At 42.8% G+C, this 19,991-nt stretch overlaps 1 protein-coding gene across 5 annotated transcripts in view; it reads left to right on the top strand.

Moving 5' to 3' along the window:
- Positions 1–19,991, top strand: part of ASTN1 (astrotactin 1) — a 299,363-nt gene that overhangs the window by 97,681 nt on the left and 181,691 nt on the right. For all 5 annotated transcript variants that reach the window (XM_077901789.1, XM_077901787.1, XM_077901788.1 and 2 more), the window contains exon 2: positions 13,438–13,625. In XM_077901789.1, coding sequence (XP_077757915.1) covers positions 13,438–13,625 — 188 coding nt within the window. The remainder of the gene's footprint in view (positions 1–13,437; positions 13,626–19,991) is intronic.

Raw genomic sequence — 19,991 nt, 5'->3', positions numbered from 1 at the left:
TAGTTTTTGTGTCCTGACTTGTTTCATAACCAGCTCATTTCAACTGCCATCACTTGTGTTCTCAATCTAATGGCTTGATTATGAAACTATGAAATTTATAGCTGTATTTCTTTGGAATGTGCTCGTACATCTGAGAAGGTACACCCAGCACCTTTTTTTTTTTTTCATTTTGCAAAACTCAACTAACATTGTTTTAGTTACAGTCCCTAATTAATGGGTCAGTGCTACTAAGTAGGGAATGGAAATATCAGTGTCACTTCGACCTGCTAATTTCCTGATCTTTGGTACTAATATGCCAGGACCAGCTAAGAAGGAAAACTAACCATGGGAGGTCATCTTGCAGTGGAAATATGGGTGGAATGTTACTGAAAACTAAAAGTGAAACTCCGGAAGAAATGTAATGCCAGTTAAAATATAAGAATAGTAACAAGGCTGTGACAGAAAGTCAGGAGGAAAGGGGCAAGGAAGATACAGTGAGTAAATAGATGAGTTATAAATTAGTCTTATAACAGCACGTATATCTATATCTATATATAGTATGTATATATATGTATACATACATATACATATGCATATGCATATATCATGTGTGTATGTGTGTGTGGTTCAGAACTTAGACTCTGGAGCTGGATATCGTGTTTGAATCCAGTCTCCTCCACTTGCTAAGTGTATGATGCTAGGCAAGCTACTTAACCTCTTTGACCCTTAGCCCTCTAACCTGTAGTATTTTCCACCTCATGCAGTGGCTGTGAAGATGAAGGGAGTCAAAACATTCAAAAGCCCTTAGATAGAGCCTGTTGTGTTGTAAATACTGCATAAGCATTAGCCATTGTTCTGAATTGGCCTCTAATACTGTAGGTGCTGGGGCTGATGACACACCCATACAGTGCCTTCCTATTGTTGACTTGATCTAGTCAAAGGAGGAGAATAGATAGCTAGATTAGCAGGTCCAGTTCACGTCTCACCTCTCCCCATTCTCATGGCCATGGCAGCTGATTCCAAGGAATCTGCCTGACTGATCTCACCACAGCCTCTTCCTTGGTCACTGGTGGCAAGAGGTGAAGTCAGCTTGTTGGCCTGGGTGCTGATGATCCCTCACTGGATCTGTCACTTAGAATGGGTGAGTGGACAATGTGAGGCTTCAGGAAGAGAGTGTTCCTTTTCTGGAGTCATGGTATCAAAGTCCTGTGACCTAGGTTACCTAGCCTCTTTGCACCTCACCTCTCAATCCTATAGTAGTAATCCTATAGCAATAATAGTACCTACCTTATGAGCTGTCGAGTAGCTTAAAGAGCACGTATGTGTTTAGCTCAATACTAGTTAGGTGTTGTGAAAAATAGTATTAATTATTGACTGTCCTACTTCATTTTTGGCAGATTCAGCATGATCATACATATATAATCCAGCACTTTATGAATACTAGGCCTGTGTAGAGCATGGTGCCATGAAGTATATATGAAATCTCTGGGGCGTGTCAGAGATTCGGACATGCCCCACAGAGCAGTCACCAGCAACAATAACAGAGAAGAACAAAGTAGGCATGAGGATTGGTGCCACTGATGAGTGCAAAATGGTGGACAGACTTTGCCTGTTTTCTACAATAAGTCCTTCATGAACAGTGCCTGACTCCTTATTTCTCACCATCGCCCCCTTAGTGTGTGTTTTGTGTAGAGGGCCTCAGGAGGAGGGGAGGGCTTCAGCATTAAGACAGAATATAGAGAGGGTTATAATAAAGAGGAGAAGAAAAGTGGAAAGATGTCAGCAACTGGTCCTGTCAATGTCTTTTATTCCTGTTTAAGCAGCAACATATTGGAGCGATCAAGGGACCTCGTATTCCTTTAAACCATGATCACTGGGACTATCACATGGATCCATAGTTCCATGGGGAGGTCTGTCAGGTCACTTAAAGGTCATCTTGACCCCTATTGTAATGAACACTGACACAAATTAGCCTGTAAAAATGGGCCCAAGGCAAGGTCGAGAGAGTCTGTAGACCCGTAACTGAAAGAGAGGAAGAAGCAGACCCGATCCTCCAAGGGAGTCTGTCACAGGGGAATCACATCAGATTGCCGTGTGATTTGTACACTAGTGAGAATTGGTTAATAACTCAATTTCATTCCCAGGTTTCCGAGCCCAAACTCTTCAAACTCCTGACAGTGTTTACTATTGATGTATATCTTCTGTATATCTAATTCATTAAGCTGAAATACAAGCACAGTGGTTCATGATTTCTCAGTATAAATAAACATCGCTCTGGTAGACAGCCCCGTTTGTAGAAGGAGCACTGAGCTCTGAGTCAGAAGGCTGGATGCGAGCCCTGTTATCTCCATCTCATTAGCTCTAACCCTTGAGATCGTCACTCACCCTCTTTGGCCTTCTGATTCTATTTCTGTAAAACCTACCACACAGGATTGATGAATGAAAAGGGAGGGGGGCTTTATAAGAAAGAGCTTTCGCATTGTAACACAGCGATTATAATAACGAATTTTTCACATGCTTGAGTCTTTGTAGAATTCCCTCCCACTCTTCCTTTCTCAGGCTGAAAAACACAGCAGAGATACAGAAGATTATTACCATTTTTCATCTTCGTTCTGTAGAAACCTAAGGTTCAGCTCCCAGTATGGCAATTGTAGATCACAGGAAGATGAAAAATAAAATCAGGGAATCTTAGAGTGAGAAGAGGCTTTAGAAGCCACCTGACTCCCACCTTCTATAGGAGGAAATGGTTTAGAGGGAAGACCCTAGAGAGATGCCTATCTGCCCAGCCATATATATGCAAGAAAGCAATGTTCATGATCAGCAAGATGAGCCCATAAGTCTGTAGGAATGAGCTAGAAAGCTTTGTTCTTCAGGGTTTAGATGAGAATGGAAAGTTCCACTTAAGTTGCAATACTTCTCGGCATTTATGATAACAAGCACCAGTGTAATCACACTGGTGAGTCTACAGAAGAGGATTCAGTTTACCACTGTTAAGTTTTTTTAAAAAAATATTTTATTTATTTTATTTGTGAGAGAAAGAGAGAAGAGGGGCAGAGGTAAAGGGAGAAAATCCCAAGTAGACTCCAAGCATGACCTGAGCTGAAACCAAGGGTCAGATGCTTAACCCATTGAGCCACCGAAGGTGCCCCTACCACTGTTAGTTTAACACTACCTCCATTTGGTCCTTCTGGTTTCCTGGACCACAGTCACCACACCCACACACCTCTGGGGAGACCTGCCTGAATTCAGGAGTATCTTGCCACGTGCCTGTTGCAGCCTCATTGGAGCCAGCCTCGCATGCCTGCCTTGAATGGACATGGGTAGTACAGCCTCCCTCTGTGAGAATCTCCATGGCTAGATCCTAATGCCCAGGTATGTGAGTAGGGGTTCTGTGAGAGATATCTGAAGAGTGTTCCATTTGCCAGTAGGCGTGAGAGAAATGTACACAAATGACCTGAACCAGGTTCCTCACTGGACCTGAGCTGTTTCCCGGACTTGGGGTTCCCAGACTTATAAAAACTCTTAAGCAGCTGGAGTCATTTAAAAGTACCATTTACTTGACTCTGTCAAGCATTATTAGTCAATTCTGGAATTTATGTGAGTGATTCTAATAGTGACAACGACAAACAGTATGAAACAAGTGAAGACATTGATGTTGACTGGTTTCATCAGACGTCAGATACTGCTAAGTACTTTACTTCTATTATTATGTGGTTAAGATTTGGAGAGTGAAAGAGTGGGAATGGAAATTGTGGAAAGGAACAGTACTCTTGAAGCCAAAGGGCCTAGGAATTTTTCTCCTAATTAGTATTTACGAACTGGGTGAACTTGGTCAAAGAGATTGACTTTTCTGTAACTTTTAATCTGTAAAATGGAAATATAAATACCCACATTAAAAGGTCATTAGGGGGCACCTGGGTGGCTCAGTGGTTGAGCATCTGCCTTTGGCTCAGGTCATGGTCCCGGGGTCCTGGGATCGAGTGCCCCATCGGGCTCCCTGTGGGGAGCCTGCTTCTCCCTCTGCCTGTGTCTCTGCCTCTCTGTGTCTTTTATGAATATATAAATAAAATCTTAAAAAAAATTTAAAGGGTCATTGAGGATTAACGTAGCTCGTGAATGTTGAAAGGGCTTCTTAGCCAGTGCATAATAGAAACATCATTAGTTGTCGAGTTAAATCACAGATGATAAGAACAGAAATACAAGTGGATGAGTACTAATTAGAAATGGAGATGAATCAAGACAGTTGAGGACAAGCAGTGGGCTTTTCTCCTTTTTTAGCCGTGTACAGGTGATCTTTTGTCGTTCTCATTTTCTCTTCCCATCCCTTTCATAAAGTGAGAACTATACAGGGGGGACCTCATTGAAATAGTTCAGGATCAGAATTAAAGCAAATACTAAACTCTTTGTTCACGAAGGACTAAAAGTACAAGAGAGAGGATTCCGAAGGAGCAGAGCTCTCCACTGGGTCTGAGAAAGCAGTATCCTTGCAATCACTCTGCATCCATCTAGTGCCCTGGCTTTCCAAAACCCAGGCATCCATATTGCTTCCAATGCCACACTGCAGGGAAGTGGGCCCCAAGGACTTGCAAAGCTCAAATCAGAATTCCAATCATGAAACCTCAAGCTTCAAAATGACTTATTCTCATTACAATGTATGAAATGATCCGTAAATACATATTTTAACATTACAGAGTTTAAATATTATTACACATCTTACTTGATGTCAGATTTTGTTAAATGCGTGCCGTTATCTCAATTTACAAAGGTCAGTCAGGTGGCAGTGGAGAATAAAGCTGGATATATTTAAAATTTTTCTTACCAGTACATCTGTGGCTCAGATAACCCTGCCTTTTTCAAAGAGCTTTGGGCTTTTTTTTTTTTCCCTTTCAAATGAGACTTTAATGAGTATCATGTGGATAAACTCTTTGCAGAGGTTTGAAAAGATCCAGAGAAACACTGTAGTAGGAACAAGCAAACCATTTTGGGTGAAATCATAAGCCATTTGAATGCTTCCTCATCTCTCTGGTTGTGTCAGAACCTTTTGGCTGCATTTTTCCACCACAGGAATGTTTTCATCTCCATGGCTAGGTAAATAGAATGTTCGTGTAGTTGCTCGATTGCTATTCAAGCCAGCACAGAGTAGCAGAGAGTGACCTACTTCCAGCAGTATCCATAGAAAGCTTTGCTGCTTTCCATCACGTCTGATTTTAAAATCCACCTTCTGTTTTTTTGCATCATCTGCCCCCACTCAGCCCCAAAGACAACATACCACAGACTGTCAAGTGTCCTTATTTCTTTCTCTGATCACTCTTGGTTTCTGTGTGGGTTCACTTTAGCCCATCTTAAATCTCTTCTGGAAAAAGAGAGGTGGAGTGCATGGCTAGCCTTAAAGGAAGTGGACATTTCTGATTTTTTAGAGTACAGCTCTCTAAAGTCGAGAGGATCAGGTGAAGTTTTCTTACTGAGATTACCGTTGTCCACATAAACATAAAAGGTAGAGAACTCATCAGAAACCATTTGGAAGCATCTATATGTGGATGGTTCTTTCATGTTGGGAACCACTAACTGGGGTTCCCAGAAGTCATTGTCATGAATTTCCATACAGCCAATCCTTACTCTGTAAGTTGACAGAATAGACTGAGCTAGAAGCATCCCAGGCTCCAAGAGCAAAGTCTGATTTGAAACATCCACATAGAGTTATCCAGTTGGCATGCAGAAATATACTTAGTCTGCACCTGATTTGGGGTATAACTAGAACTAAGTGTCATGTGTGGTTTTGGGTCATGGAATACCATGGTCACAGCTGGGAAGTCCTTAGAGACCCTCTGGTCCCATCATTTGAGGTTGAGAAAAGTAAGCTCCAGAGAGATCACAGTAGCTTTCTTCTCCCAGCTCCACCATCCAGTGCTCTGTTCAACCTGCCATGCTGTTTCTCATCACTGAATCATTACTGCTTTGAGGCACTCTTGTTTTTTTGAGAGTAAATGTCAGCAAACAGAGGAAATAGAAATTCAGTTTTCCTTCTAGTCACAGGTGGAACTTTCTCTTCCATATCTGTAAGTCAGGAAGGTTCTAGTTACTTGAAAAAGAGGTTCTTGAAATGTTCAGCCATTTTGCTACAAAGTGTTTGCTTGTGTAGCTCTATGGCCATGGCTCAAGCCACGAGGTGGTAAGAAACCAGCCCCATGGCAGACAGTGAGTTGAACAGAAGAAGCACAATGAGAGTCCCATTCCCCGTTGGACTCTGAATATCTGAACAAAAGAATTTCTTGGCTTCATTGTCTCCCATTTTGTCGTTTGCCAAGCTAGGCCTCCATAGGCTCCTTGGACTTCAGGCAAGCAATTGGTGTTTCTGGCATCTGTGCCGGTTGAATCAGGCCCAGCAGGGCACCTTATCTTATGTGTTTCCCACTCTGGGCTGTGGGATCATATCACTTCAGAACTCCATTCCAGATGGTCCCTGTGGCAAAGGGGTGTAGAGGCCCGGCCAACACAGCCTGAGGGACCTCGCTTCTCTGGCTAGTCTCCTTTTCTTACTTCTCTTGACTTTGTCCTTTCTGTATTCTTCTCCTTTGTCTGCTCTTCATCTGTCCCTTATCTTTCTTCACAGATGGCCAGGACACTAATGTGCTGCTGTCATTATGTTACAGAACAAGTTGGGGTCTTTAGAGGCTGTCGTTCCAGAGACATTAAAGACTTGGGTCACGTTTGATACCAAGGTAAAGATTCGCAGGATAATTAGTGATCCTCTACTGTTATTAACCCCTGACTTAAGCAGGTTATTTTCCTACCAAGGTGTTGAAAGTTAATACCACTGTTAATCGTTTCATTTGGAAGACCATAATGAAACCATGTGGGAACTATGCCTACCATCAATATCTTTCAGACTCCAAACTTGGGCAGGTGGTGGCGGGTAGGAAGGAAGGTGAAAGAGAATGGAAGAGAGGGGTAATCATATCACTGGCTTACCTATGGTTGCCTTCATGGAAGTCACTAATGGACAAGCCCCATTTGTTATTCTTAGTTTGGGACAGTTGGTTCATCACTGCTGAAGTCCTGAGCTTCATTCAGTTCCATCACACCGGGAAACTGAGGACAGCTGCTGATGTAGCTCATGGTGGAGGGAAGGCTAGATTCCATTTTTAGAGATGATCCCTTTCCCTTGTAATTTTTTCATAAGGAATATGGGGTTATTCACAATATCACACTTAAGAGAATTGAGAAACAACCAAGCAAAACTGATAATGCATAGATTACCTCCCTGACAGCAGGGAGTTTCGTGGTAGTGCATTTTATTTGTCTTCCAGTTGATTGAGTTCTTCCCCAAGCTCTGCTCTGGAAAACCCCCTCAGAAGCTGGGTGAGATTGGGTTTTGGGGAAGAGTTTCTAAGATTAACAAAAAGTTTGAAAATCCTGATCTAAACAGGGTCTTCTGAGAGTCAGTAATGGCCATCAGGGGTGTCACCCTTGAAAGATTGCAGGGTCAGTATATCTGGTTCCCTGACACGAGGCTGAGAATTGACAAGCTAATTCTTCCTTCTGGCTTGACCTCACCACCTGAGCAAACTCATTAAGGCCCAGCTGAGTTCAGTTTGAAACCCGAACTTGCCAGGAGTGAAAAAGGGGCCTAAAAAGCCAGGATTACCCTAAGTCATTCCGAGTTATTCTGTGAATTAAGGGATTTTTGAGAATTTCTCCATTTCAGGTCCACATTTGGCTTAAAATTGCCAAATTTTTTGAAAGAGGGCATCATGGATCTGGTGTTCAATGAAGTTGTCTTTTGAGGAAATTCTGATGCTACCAACCATGCTATGTTGTCTTAGCAGCTCAGTTCAGGGATGTGCCACATGGTGGGGAGAACACCTAAAGAAGAGACGGGGTACTTGGATGGGATGAGGAAGTTGTTATGTCTGGTAAAGGAATTTTGGTAGCAAGCATTGGGTATTGGGTATCCTAAGCTAACCCCACAAAAAGCACTACAAGTTCACAGCACACAAGCTAACGTTAGATCAATGACTAAGGGGGCCCCTGGGTGGCTCAGTCAGTTAGGTGTCCAATGCTTGATTTTGGCTCAGGTTGTGATCTCAGGGTCATGGGATTGAGCCCTGTGTTGTACTCAGTGGGGAGTCTGCTCAAGATTCTCTTTTGCTCTCCCTCTGCTCCCTGCACCCATGTGCACTTGTATGCATGCATGTGCTCTCTCTCTCTCTTTAAAATAAGTAAGTGAATAAATAAATCCTAAAAAGAACAATGACAAAGGCTAATTTAAAAGTGATTTTATCTCATTCTCCTCTGTGCTTTTCCCCATCCCAGATTATTCTCTAGTGTGTTTGCTCTGCTCCCACCTTCCTGGTTCCCTATTACATGCAGAAGCTCTAAGATTTCTTCCTTAGAGACCACCTATCTGCAACCAACATGAATGAGAACCTTTCTCACCAGCCTGAGGTTCAGTCTGGAAATGGGCCTGGCTCTTAAAGGCTCTGATGAAATCAGCCCAAACCCGTCCACCCTGTGCTCAGAGGGAAAGGGGAGGTGGAATGCCAGTGAGCCCCGAGAGAAGACTGGACGTTGTTTGGCACATTGAAATTATCATTTGTCTAAGTGGTCATGTGAAACACACTGTTCTGGACTTAGAATCATGGAATGTCAAGTTACAGAAGGGTCTTGAAATTCATCTATCCAGCTCCCTCTCCTACAGATGAGAAAACTCAAAGCTAGGCAGCTCATTCAAGGTTAGCCCAGAGTGAGGCCTTCTTGAATTCCAGTTCAGTATTTTGGTCACTGCAGAACATAGGATCAGAGTTACTGTGAGACTGGGATGAGTCCAGTTGGTCTGCTTCTATCTTTCTGGGTCTTGATCTTTCTAAATTGTGGCCTCATTTGCTTCTCTGCTTAATAAAACCATGGGTGACTTTCCATTAGCTCAGAACTCCTTAAACTAGCATTCACACCTTTCACAGTTGACATCAATCTACATTTCTAGCCTCAGTGGGTCCTCTGTGATTCCTCTGCACAAACTCCACCATTCTGCCAATAGGCATCATCCTGCTGTTCCTTTGTACACATTGTTCTCCTCCTCTGGAGTCGCCTCCAGCCTCTCTTCCCATTATAGCCCTTCCTATGGGTTTATGTCCAGCTGGGTGCCACCCTCTCAACTCAGCACTGCTAATGCTGCTTAGAGTACTTAGTCATGGCCATGTTTTCAGTTGCTTGCTAAATCAAAGGCTCCTTGAGAACAGGGACCATTTGGCACAGTTTGCTGAATGTGGCAAATAGAGTGTGCTCCAAAAATCTTCGTTGTATACAAGAATAAATGGCATCCTGGTGTTTGTGTATTCCAGGCAGTCCCAGAATTTGGGAGGTGCTGAGAGATGTGAAACCTATTGTATAGGGGAAGAATGGACACGCTAAAAGTAAGGACAGCCTTACCTTTCTGGAGATCTCAGTCCCACAGTGTGATGGTGGCTGTGGCTCCCGTCCCACCCATGGTATCTTGAAATGGTTGTGAAGATTTCTGTTGGCACTTGATTTTTTAGCACATGGTAGCAAAGGCTCTGTGTGCGCCTTATCTGTAGACCTCATGAAGCCTTGTGCTCGAGTAACTGTCACCTCCCGTCTGTGCTTCTTGGAAGTCTCAGGGAAGGCTTGGTAAAGCAATTTCTGAGCATTGCTTCTTGAGATATTCTGTGAACATCTAGACCATCGTGATTATGATGATGTTTCAAGCTCTGATCTCAGCCCCTTTGGCGATGCAATTCACAAAACATTTACTGCGTCCTGTGGTTTTTCATTGGTTGACCTAGGGCAGATACGGCATAAGTAAATAAGTTCCTGGTGGAGCATTTTAGCCCTCCCGTGTCAGATCCTGCCAGGTCAGGGAAAAAAGCCAAGGAAGAAGATATCATTCTGCAATAATCTTTTTAAAATATTTTATTTATTTATTCATGAGAGACACAGAGCGTGAGAGAGAGAGACGCAGAGACACAGCAGAGGGAAAAGCAGGCTCCATGCAGGGAGCCCGACTTGGGACTTGATCCTGGGTCTCCAGGATCAGGCCCTGGGCTGAAGGCGGTGCTAAACTGCTGAGCTACCTGGGCTGCCCGATTCTGTAATCATCTTGAATTTCAAAAATGACAGGTGCCCTCCTGGACAGGCATGGTGCCCTCCTTCCTTCACCCTTTACCCTCTACAATGAGTCTGGCCTGGGCTGAACCTGGATATTACTGTCCATGGGGATGGGCATGAATAACTCACAAAGAGATTCAGAACACTGGCCTGGAAGCCAAGGTCAGAGAGATTCTGTGCTCTCAGCACACCTCCCCGAGGGAGCATTTTGTCAATACCCCCAACACACCTGTTCTTTCCTTGGTAGAAGAACCAACACTCCTAGAACCCAAGAGTAGAATGCCTTCCTCCTCAGAAATTATCCTGGACTGCCAGTAGGCATGGGTTTCCCTCTGGGCTGATGAAGATATTCTGGAATTAGAGTGGTGACAGCTGCACAACTTTGTGAATATACAAATATATTTTGAAAGGGCGAATGCTATGGTACGTGAGCTCTATCTCAATTTAAAAAGAAGTCATGGAATGCTAAGACTTTGCACAACAAATTAAAATATTGCAGCACAGAAACTCCTAAAAGACCACACGGACTCCATACTCAAGTGCTTTTTCTCTCTGTGCCTGCTCATGGGTCATGCCATCTGGTGTGGGTTGGGGGGGAGGGGATTTGATAAGTTTTATCCCCTGTTTTGTATCATGCTGGCATAACCTTGGTCTGAGTGTTGACTCATCCTTGCTTCCACAGTTAAAACAGAGATAATGAGCCTGGCCTTTTTGATGAGGGTCTCTCGGGAAATTAAAAAAAAATCAGTTTAAGCGCTTTAGAGTTATGAGGTGCTAGATTCCTTCTAGAGAGTTACAGGAAGGGCTGAAGTGGCACCCACCCAACGTGTGTGGAATTAATTCTGGGCTGGCGAAGAGCAGGTGTGGGTAGGAGGCTGAACACGTGTTGCCCTGGGTGATTTAATTAGGGTGTTTGGTGCTCTATTAGGAGCTGTTAGTGCTCGTGATTACTGTCCGTGGTGAGGAGATTGGTTTCCACTGCAGTGGAGGGAAGGGACTTGGGGGAGGGGTGTGTTTCCCAGGAGGAACCTTCTTGGTGCTCAGAAGTGAAGGCTTGACTGGGGGTTGGGAAGGGCTTGTGACGGGAACTTGCAGTGACCGTGCCTGGACTGCTGGGAGGCCCACCTGGGAGTTTCTCTTCACCTCCTTAGGGGGAAGGCCTGTGTCACCTACCGCCTCACTCAAAAGATGGGGCTGTGCCTATGGAAGAACTAAGACCCAGATGCAGGGGAGCTTCACTTCTCACACCCTCCACCCATGGCAACTTCCTGGCTGCCTGTACCGGTCACTCTCCCAGCATGTGGGCAGCCTGCCCTCCCACTGGGATGCCTGAGTGTTCCAGGTGATTGAGTGAGGGGCCGAGGATGAAAGGGAGCTCTGACCATCTTGTCCCCTTGTCATCCTACTCATGCTCATTTACTCTTCTCCCTGGGCTGGAGGTTGGAAGAGGTAGGGAATACTATCTGTGTCTTTCAGGGATAGGCTAAGGATCTGTGGCTCATATGAATTCTTGACACTGACTTTACCCTGAGAAGACCAACCAGTATTCTTCTTTTTCCTCCTCCTTCTAGTTCTCATATCAGTGTCTGAATGTCTTCTTGCCACTTCTCTACCTGTTAAAAGGAAATCCACTCACCCTTCCAGGCCCAATGCCAGTATTTTCTTCTGAAAGGCTACTTTCCCTGGGTGGCTCAGTGATTGAGCATCTGCCTTTGGCTCAGGTCATGATCCCAGGGTCCTGGAGTAGAGTCCCACATTAGGCTTCCCTCAGGGAGCCTGCTTCTCCCTCTGCCTATGTCTCTGCCTCTCTCTGTCTCTCATGAATAAATAAATAAAAAATCTTGAAAGGCTACTTTCTTCCCTTTCTTCCACCCTCAACATAGGCAAGCCCACTCTTTCCTTCTGCATTTCCACATGGTGTCATTATGCACACGATGTAACACCTCCCACATTCACATTCACTCAGGGTGGGTTGCTTTGGAGAACTTGTTGAGGGACTCATTTAATTAGTATCACAGTGCCTAGAACAGTGCCTGGTGCATAATACATGCCCAATGTGTATCTGTTAAGTAAATTAATGAATAAATACATAAGTAAATAAATAAAGTAGAACATAATTTGTGCCCTCCTACAAATAGTGAAAGATATTTATAAACTCCATAAATATTTAAAATTGCTTCCCTCTTTATGGTGTGGTACTTGATGAGAATACTATTCTAAATGTGTCTTATTAAATCTTTTTTATATCTATGGAATTATTTTTTTGGTCAAAGGTGATAAATTTTGGGATAAGACGACATGCCTTTTAAAAAATGAAGTTTTATAAAGCAATGCATTGCCAAAGTGTGTTCAGCAGAATATTAGTTCCCTAGGGTGGTAACAGTTGTTAAGGAAAAAAAATGATATGGGGGACAAATGAAGTTTAGGAGAGGCTAGGTTAATCGGGTCTCTCTGTGGTGGGATGTCTCAAAGCTCCAATATGATATTGCTTAGGAATGTTAGCAAGAGAGACTCTTAATAGCATGCTTCTGTAACAGCAGCTTAGCACCTTAGCACAGTGTGAAGTATGTAGCAGGGTTTTGGTCTTTGTTATTAATTGTTGATGATAGTCTAGTGCCTGGATCTAGAGCCCTGAGAGCAGGTGAGTGCTTGTGTCTGTGATAAGGACCCACTTCTTCACCACCTCCTCCCCGTGTACCGCCTCTGCTCTGCAAAGATGAGAGAAAAATTAAAGGGAATTAAAACATTACCTGCCACAGCAAGTATCACACATCTCCAGTGGGCTCTGCAGCAAATGATTGTGGTTTTAGAAATATCCTGTCAGCCCCAGTGGCTCGGCAGTAACCTCAGGACTGCTCCGGATGTGCCCAGTTCTCTGCACGGTAATTACCAACTCTCTCCTTGGTAGATTCACTGGTGTCTAAGAGTAATTGCTAGGGAATTCACATTTTCAAATTTATAAGAGGCAAACAACCTTGTACTTACTCGAGGGGTTATCAGGGTATTCCAACTGTGCTAGGTAAAGGATGCTATTGATCCTAGAAATATGGGGAAGAATTTGAATTTTCACCTTGGTGTTTTTCTCAATGGGTGAGAGTCTAGCTCACTAGCTTATGGTGCAAAGACCCATGGGGGATAATTCTCTTTTTCTCAGGGCCTCTTCCCTTCCTTGAGATTTGAAACAGCAGTAAACCTGACCTAACTATAGCTGAAACCCTTTATTGTCTTTAACTGCAGCTGGCAAATTGGTACCATTGTCTAGGAAGAAGAGGAATAAGACTCAGAGTGGTCCAGTCAGAAGTCTGACCTGTGCCTTTGGTGTTTGTCCTCTAGAGATCTCAGGGAACACAGAAGACATCCCTCTGGTGCGCTGGAGGCAGCAGTGGCTGGAGAATGGCACTTTGCTTTTTCACATTCATCACCAAGATGGTGCCCCCAGCCTTCCTGGACAAGACCCAACTGAAGAACCCCAGCATGAGTCAGCAGAAGAGGAACTGAGGATCCTGCACATCTCTGTCATGGTAAGAGCAGTGTGGCTCTAGCCTCTCAGGCCGTGTCTTATGTTATCCTGCCATTAAGAGCCTTGGGGCCATAGACACAGCTCTACAAAACCCACTGCACAATGATCATTGATCATGTTAATAAGTAAATTTCCCATTTGTGGAAAATGTCTCCGCCTATGGTGAAGTAAAAGTTGCAATTATTTCTATGCCATTACCCAGCTGTTCTCTTTGGGAACATGCCTAGACATGGAGTGACTTTTACAAACAAGAGACAATATCAGATGGGGGTAGTGGATTGTCTTAGAAAGGGGTTATTCAACTAACATATCAGAATATCTTAGAACAGTTGCTCCATAAATGTCTGCTGAATGATTAAATTGCCCAGCTGCTCTCTGCTACCAAGCCCTCTTCTCTCTTTTCCCGGCTGGGAGAAGGTCAGCATTTGGCTTTCTCACCTCTTACAACAAAGGGCATGTCAATACATACTTGCCCTTCTCTGTAGACTAGCTCGGAATGTCACCATCAGCATCTTTTCCCCTATTCGGAAATTTGAGGCCATGAGAAAATTAGAAGATTCTTCCTAAAATTCTAGGAACTTGTGTTTTAGAATCTCACTCAAAAATAAGTGCTAAAACGACCGGCAAGGGTTTTGTTTGGTGGTGCTTTGTTCACTAACATATTCTTAGCACTTAATGTATTCACATAGTTAAGGCTTAATAAATATTTGTGGAAGAAATGAAAGAATTTCCTGGTCGAGATAGAAAATGCCTGTTTCGCTTGTGGTGTGTATTTTATATATTAGTATTATATTAGTAAAACCAATACATCATTTGCTTCTAGAGTAGGCTGGAGAGGTTGGCCTGATACTTCATGGGACATATGTACCAGAAGGCGTGGGTTGCTTCATGTTTATGAAACTCTACAGAACACCAATCTAGGTCTTGGTCTAAACTTTATCTATTACTTTGGTACCAGTGCTACATGCTATTTAGTTTTGTGTGTATCAGATTGAGAGAATCTGAGCACATTTTAGATATATAAAAATTTCCATCACCCAAATATTTGGCATTGGAACTCTCTCCATAAAATCTCTGACAAAATCTCAGAATGTAAGTCTTCCACTGCTTCCTCAACTGGTGTTCCTGTGAATAACTGGCTTGATAGATTACCCACATATACACAAGCTACTTTATTTTTAAACTACATGGTCGAGAAAAGAGTCCTTGAAGAGCAAATGGTAAGCCTGTGTGTAGATGTGTTAGAAGGCCGGCAGGTAAGTGAGATTGTTATGCCTCACATTTACAAATGAATTGAGGTTTATAATAAGGCAGTTACACTACTTGTACATCCTTAATTAAAAACTAGCATTTCCTCTCTCAGGAACATTGTCTTCTTTAATGTAGCTTGTAGTTTCCAGAGAGTGGTAAGACCAGGCAAATCAGCCGAATTAATGCTGGCATTGACTGGAGTGACAGGCTTCGAGGTCACGTTGTCTTCACATTTATGATATGGTCTGATTGAAAAGACAGGCACAGCAGTGGACTTCTCACCAGCCATTCACATCTCCCCGTCATTGCGGAAAACAGTCATTGTCGTGGATGGTTTTTGTTTTGTTTTGTTTCTTTTGGTCTAAGACCATTTCAAAGAATGAGTCATCACACCAAAGAAATGTTTAGGGTTTAGAAAAGTGTATAGAGATTCCCAGGAACTAATATTGGGTGCCATTGTGTCTGAAAGAAAGACCCTGAGTACAGGTGGTTAAGACAGTCAATGTGTCAGAAGGTGTGTTGGTGGGAGCTGGGGGAGTAGTGTGAAGATCCATGGAAAGATAGTCTAAAGCTGGTCCTAGTTGCCACCTCGCATCTTACTGTAGCAAGGATCCTACTTTCTGTCCTCAGAATGATGTACTCCAGTAAGTTTTCTGGAGAAGTATATGTGTGTGCATGTTTGTTATATATGTGCATATGTGCATGCATGTGCGTGTGTATTCACACATGCATGCATGTTTGTGGGGGTGGGTGGCCATGAAGATAGAAATGCACCAATCAAGGATGCTGAAGGATTTGAGGACATAGTCTGTGCCCTTAAAATATAACAACCCCTTTGAGAATCCCTATGTTACTAAAGCTTTTTTTTTTTTTTTTTTTTTTTTTTGAGGCCCTCCTGGGCAAGGATTAATGGACCATGGGCACTGAAATGGAAAGAGAACAAAAGTCAGCCTTCAACCTGTCTCTGAAATCTTTCCTTCATATGCTACTGGTCACCCATGGCAGACCAACAATGATGTTCTGTCTTCCAAGTAAAATGGAAGAGATTATTCCTTCAGTTTTACTTCAGTTTATTCTGTTATATTCACTAAGCTAGAGGGGAGAGAGGTTAAAAGTGCATGGGCAAAGGCTAGGTGTAGGCAAGTCTGGTGTTTGTGGTTTGACCTCTTCTATGTGGATAGGCCTACATCTCCATGAAAAATTCAGGAAGGCCTTTGATTTCTGTAAGAAAACAGGAATACCAAGGTAAAGTGAAGATATAAATACTCCCTCCCATCCTTGTCAAAGACAATGTGGTCAGTGGAGTCTCCTCCAGCCCAGCTTGCCACCTTCCCTTGCCCCATTCTCATTCCATGCCAGACACCCTCACACATCACCTCTCCTATCCTTAACATTCTATTGTAGATACATTTCAAAGTCTGAAATTGTGTGTCTGCCCTCAGCTTAGAAATCAAGCCTGAGGGTATCCTGTTTGAAGACGTCACTCCTAGAATCTCTGATGACTTCTTCTTAAGAGACTGAGGGACTGGTAGACTTTATCTGATACCCTTTATACTATATCCTTTGGAGGTAAAGTAGGCAGCCATTTGAGGCATCGGGAAAGAGAGCATTATAAATGTCAGAAGATTTTGCAGTCCTTTGACTAGTAACACTGTTGGGCAGCAGAATGCACTTACATGAAATTTTATTACCCAAACCCTGTTAGTTATGAAATGACAATAGCAGAGCTATTTTTCATTAACTCTAACGATCGATACTGATGCGGTTTTCTGTTTGGATCCAAATAACATAATTTGAAAAAGAGAAAAGTTAAAGTGATTATCAAAACATGAATACACCCAACCTTTTTCTCTCTTGTTGAGAAAATGTATATTTAAAAGCTTAACTGGTAATTCTAAATATTTCCAATATGTGCAGAGGGAATTAATGGTTCTATGAAAACCTTCAGGTTTACATTCCTCTCATTTTGTATTTACACTTTTCTCATCCATATTGCTCAATGCAGGGACCACTGTTTATTTTTATATTTTGCATTTACCAAGTTTAGTTTTAAACACAAAGTATAAGTAATGAGAGACTGAAAGGCAAAGGAAAACCGTTTTTGTATCCATATGACACTCCATGAATGAGAATTGGTGAGTCCTCTCTTACACTGTGCCCACTATAAATATACCATCAGCAAAATTGTGGGCTTGCAGAAAACCAATACCTCAGTTGGGAACTTGGCAATTTGAAACTTTGAAAAACCTTTTGCTTTTCTTATTTTTCAATCACATCCTAAAATTTTTGAATTATTTTTTCCAAAGAGGTACTTTTTCCCTCCTGAAATCTTATATTATTGCTTTGAGGGTCAAACAATGTGTTTTAACCTCCTGCACGATTCAAACTAGGCTGAAGAGATTTATTTTGAATTTTGCAAGATAATTGACATTTAAAACTACTGAGGTACACAGGGATACTCTTTTGCAAACTCTTGAACAAGTGAAAGCAAAGTCATCAAAAGAAAATTGATGTGTGAATTTCAATCCAGAAGTCAAAGAATTTTTCAGCTATAAGCAAACTGTTTACCGCATAGAAGATCAGGTTTTAATACAACTTTACATTAGATATTCAGACTCTGTGGATTTAAATTTCCATATTGTACTTTTGCTAATTTACCATATGATCCACATTTTTCTTCTTAAAGTATGCAAAAGAATTGAATGTGCATAATAGCATTTTAATGTATTATCTATATATTTCATCTTTGTAATTAAAGATGGCAGTGTTAATAGACTTCCTCGATGCATATAGGTTGGTTAAATACATTTTTTCACAGTGAGTAACCTTTCAAAAATGCTTCAGTTTGATGTATATATTTTGCAGTCATAACTCCCACCAGTAGATAATCTTTCATAGTTCAACCCTTCTTAGGCACAATTCACAATTGTGGAAGAAAAAGAATCTCTGAGTGTTTGTCAATCTCCCCGATGACTAGAGCCCTTCACTGAAGGCTGAGTGCTGCTCAAGACCACCCGCCCTGGCTGTGTAGAGCCTATTGGCCAGTGTCTGCAGGTTCCTGTTGCCCTTGACTACTGGCACTCTGGGTGTTTCCAGGTCCCTTGTTTTTGGGAGCCCCAGCTGAGCACTCAACGCAGTTTTCTTTTGGGAGAAACAATGCAGAAAACAGGTTCAGAGGCAGAAGAGGCCACAGGAGTGGCTACATGGGAGGATTCCCAGTGTCCAGGAAGTAGGAGAACTGCAGAGAGGTTCCGTTCTGGGGATGTAACACTTGGGCCGAGTCAGTACAAAACCTGAGGAACATACTTGTGGGAGCCTCTGGGATTGTGTTTCTGGGACCATAGACAATTTTGTGCCAGAGGCCCCATCCTTGTTCTCACCTGTGCATCCTTGCTCAGGTTCTGTTCAGCTGCCTGCACATCACCTGTGACTTTGCTTAAAATGATCTTTGCTGCACTCCTCAAGCTCTATGTCTATGGACATGGAAGGGCAGTGCTAAGCACAGTCATTGCTCTGTGCCACCAAGGCCGTCAGTTAATTGTCTATGGGCACAGGAGAGCTAGGTGCTTTTTCTGTCCATTTCTTTTGCCTTCAGCTGATCTGTTACAAAAGTTCATTAGCAAATTCATTAATGGGGGTCACTTTTACATCTTTATTGTCAATTTTTATTATTTGCTTAGTTCAACTGAGGATGCCTGATTTATCAGGGCCAATCTTTCTGATCTTCAGAAGGAAATGGAACAGTTGAAACATCTCTTGTATTACCACAAAGGCTAGAACTAGAGTAATAATCGATTCAGTCTAAAGAACTTTCCTATGCAATTCAAGCCATCCATCATGGGGCAGGACTGACTTATTGGCCACCCCCACCCCTTTCCAAAGCCATGGCTGTGTACTTGGCTTTCCATTACAAAAATGATGGGCAGTTCCTAAAATAATCAGCAAGATCCCTACAAACGAAACCTCCTTGCTCTTGGATTGTTTCTGGCAGACTGATGCGCAAAAGATGACCTGCCGGGGCCCATTTGGGGGTCTGTCCCAAGTGCTGAGGGAAGGTTGGTTTATAAACCTCCCCACCTGGCACCACGGTTTGGCATATAAGGAACATGTGAGTCCATCAACCATTCCAGTCGTTCAGCTTTTTGCAAGGTCTGGCTGCCCTCCCATATTCCTGTAGAGTGGGAGCTGAGGTGTGCAGGAAAGAAACCGTGGGCTTTGGTTTGGAAGATGAACTCTAGAACCTGGCTTTAACACTTCAGGTAATCTGCTGACCTTTCTGGAAGCTTTCTACTTAATCTGTGAAATGGATACATTCACTGCTTAGGCTTTTTAGTTTCAGAGAATGGAAATCCACTCGGGCCTTCTCTGTAATGGAGTCTGACTAAAAATTCACACAGAGGTAAGATAGACAGGAATCATCTTGATTAAAAAAAGAAAAAATCCCCAGAGCAGAATTTCACAAAGCCTGGAGCTGGAAGGTTGTGTGGGGGATCCAAATCATCTGTCAGCCCCCAGCCTTAGCAGTTTGTGGTTTGGCTCTTTGGAGTCCATTTTCATTGCTCCTGTTGCCGTGAATTAGCTCATTTGTCCAGTCTATTCTATATATCTCATTCCCATGTTGATGCTCTTAAATGTTTGTACTGTCCATTTACTCATCAAATCACCTCACCCCCCTGATCCTTGCAGCTTTACAGTGTTTCCAGCTTTGTGTGAAGCAGCCAGATTCCCTGCTTTCCTCCACTTAATTCTGACTCCTTAGGGAGACAAGCAGAGGGACCAGCTAGTGACTGTAGTTCCTGTTTGTTCAGAGCTCTTCCTAATCAAGTTATCCCATAGGAGGATATAACCCTAACCTTCTCCTATTGGCTATAGTTATGGGGAGGTTGGCTTAGGTGGCACAGGACATGACTAGCTCTGCTCCAGGCCCAGCTCAGAACCACTTTCTTTAGCAGAGTCTGAGAAGCCATGATTCCATGATTTACTTTTCAATACAGTAGGCATATACTTGTAGAGATGCATGGAGGAGTGAAATATGCCGTTGTCATCGTCATCATCATCATCATCATCATCACCATATCACCACCACCATCTTCATCATTGTAGTTTTATTTATTTT

Source organism: Canis aureus, chromosome 6 (assembly GCF_053574225.1).
Source record: "Canis aureus isolate CA01 chromosome 6, VMU_Caureus_v.1.0, whole genome shotgun sequence".
Classification (NCBI taxonomy): domain Eukaryota; kingdom Metazoa; phylum Chordata; class Mammalia; order Carnivora; family Canidae; genus Canis; species Canis aureus.
Note: the sequence above shows the minus strand (reverse complement) of the source record. Positions and strands in the feature narration are given on the sequence as shown.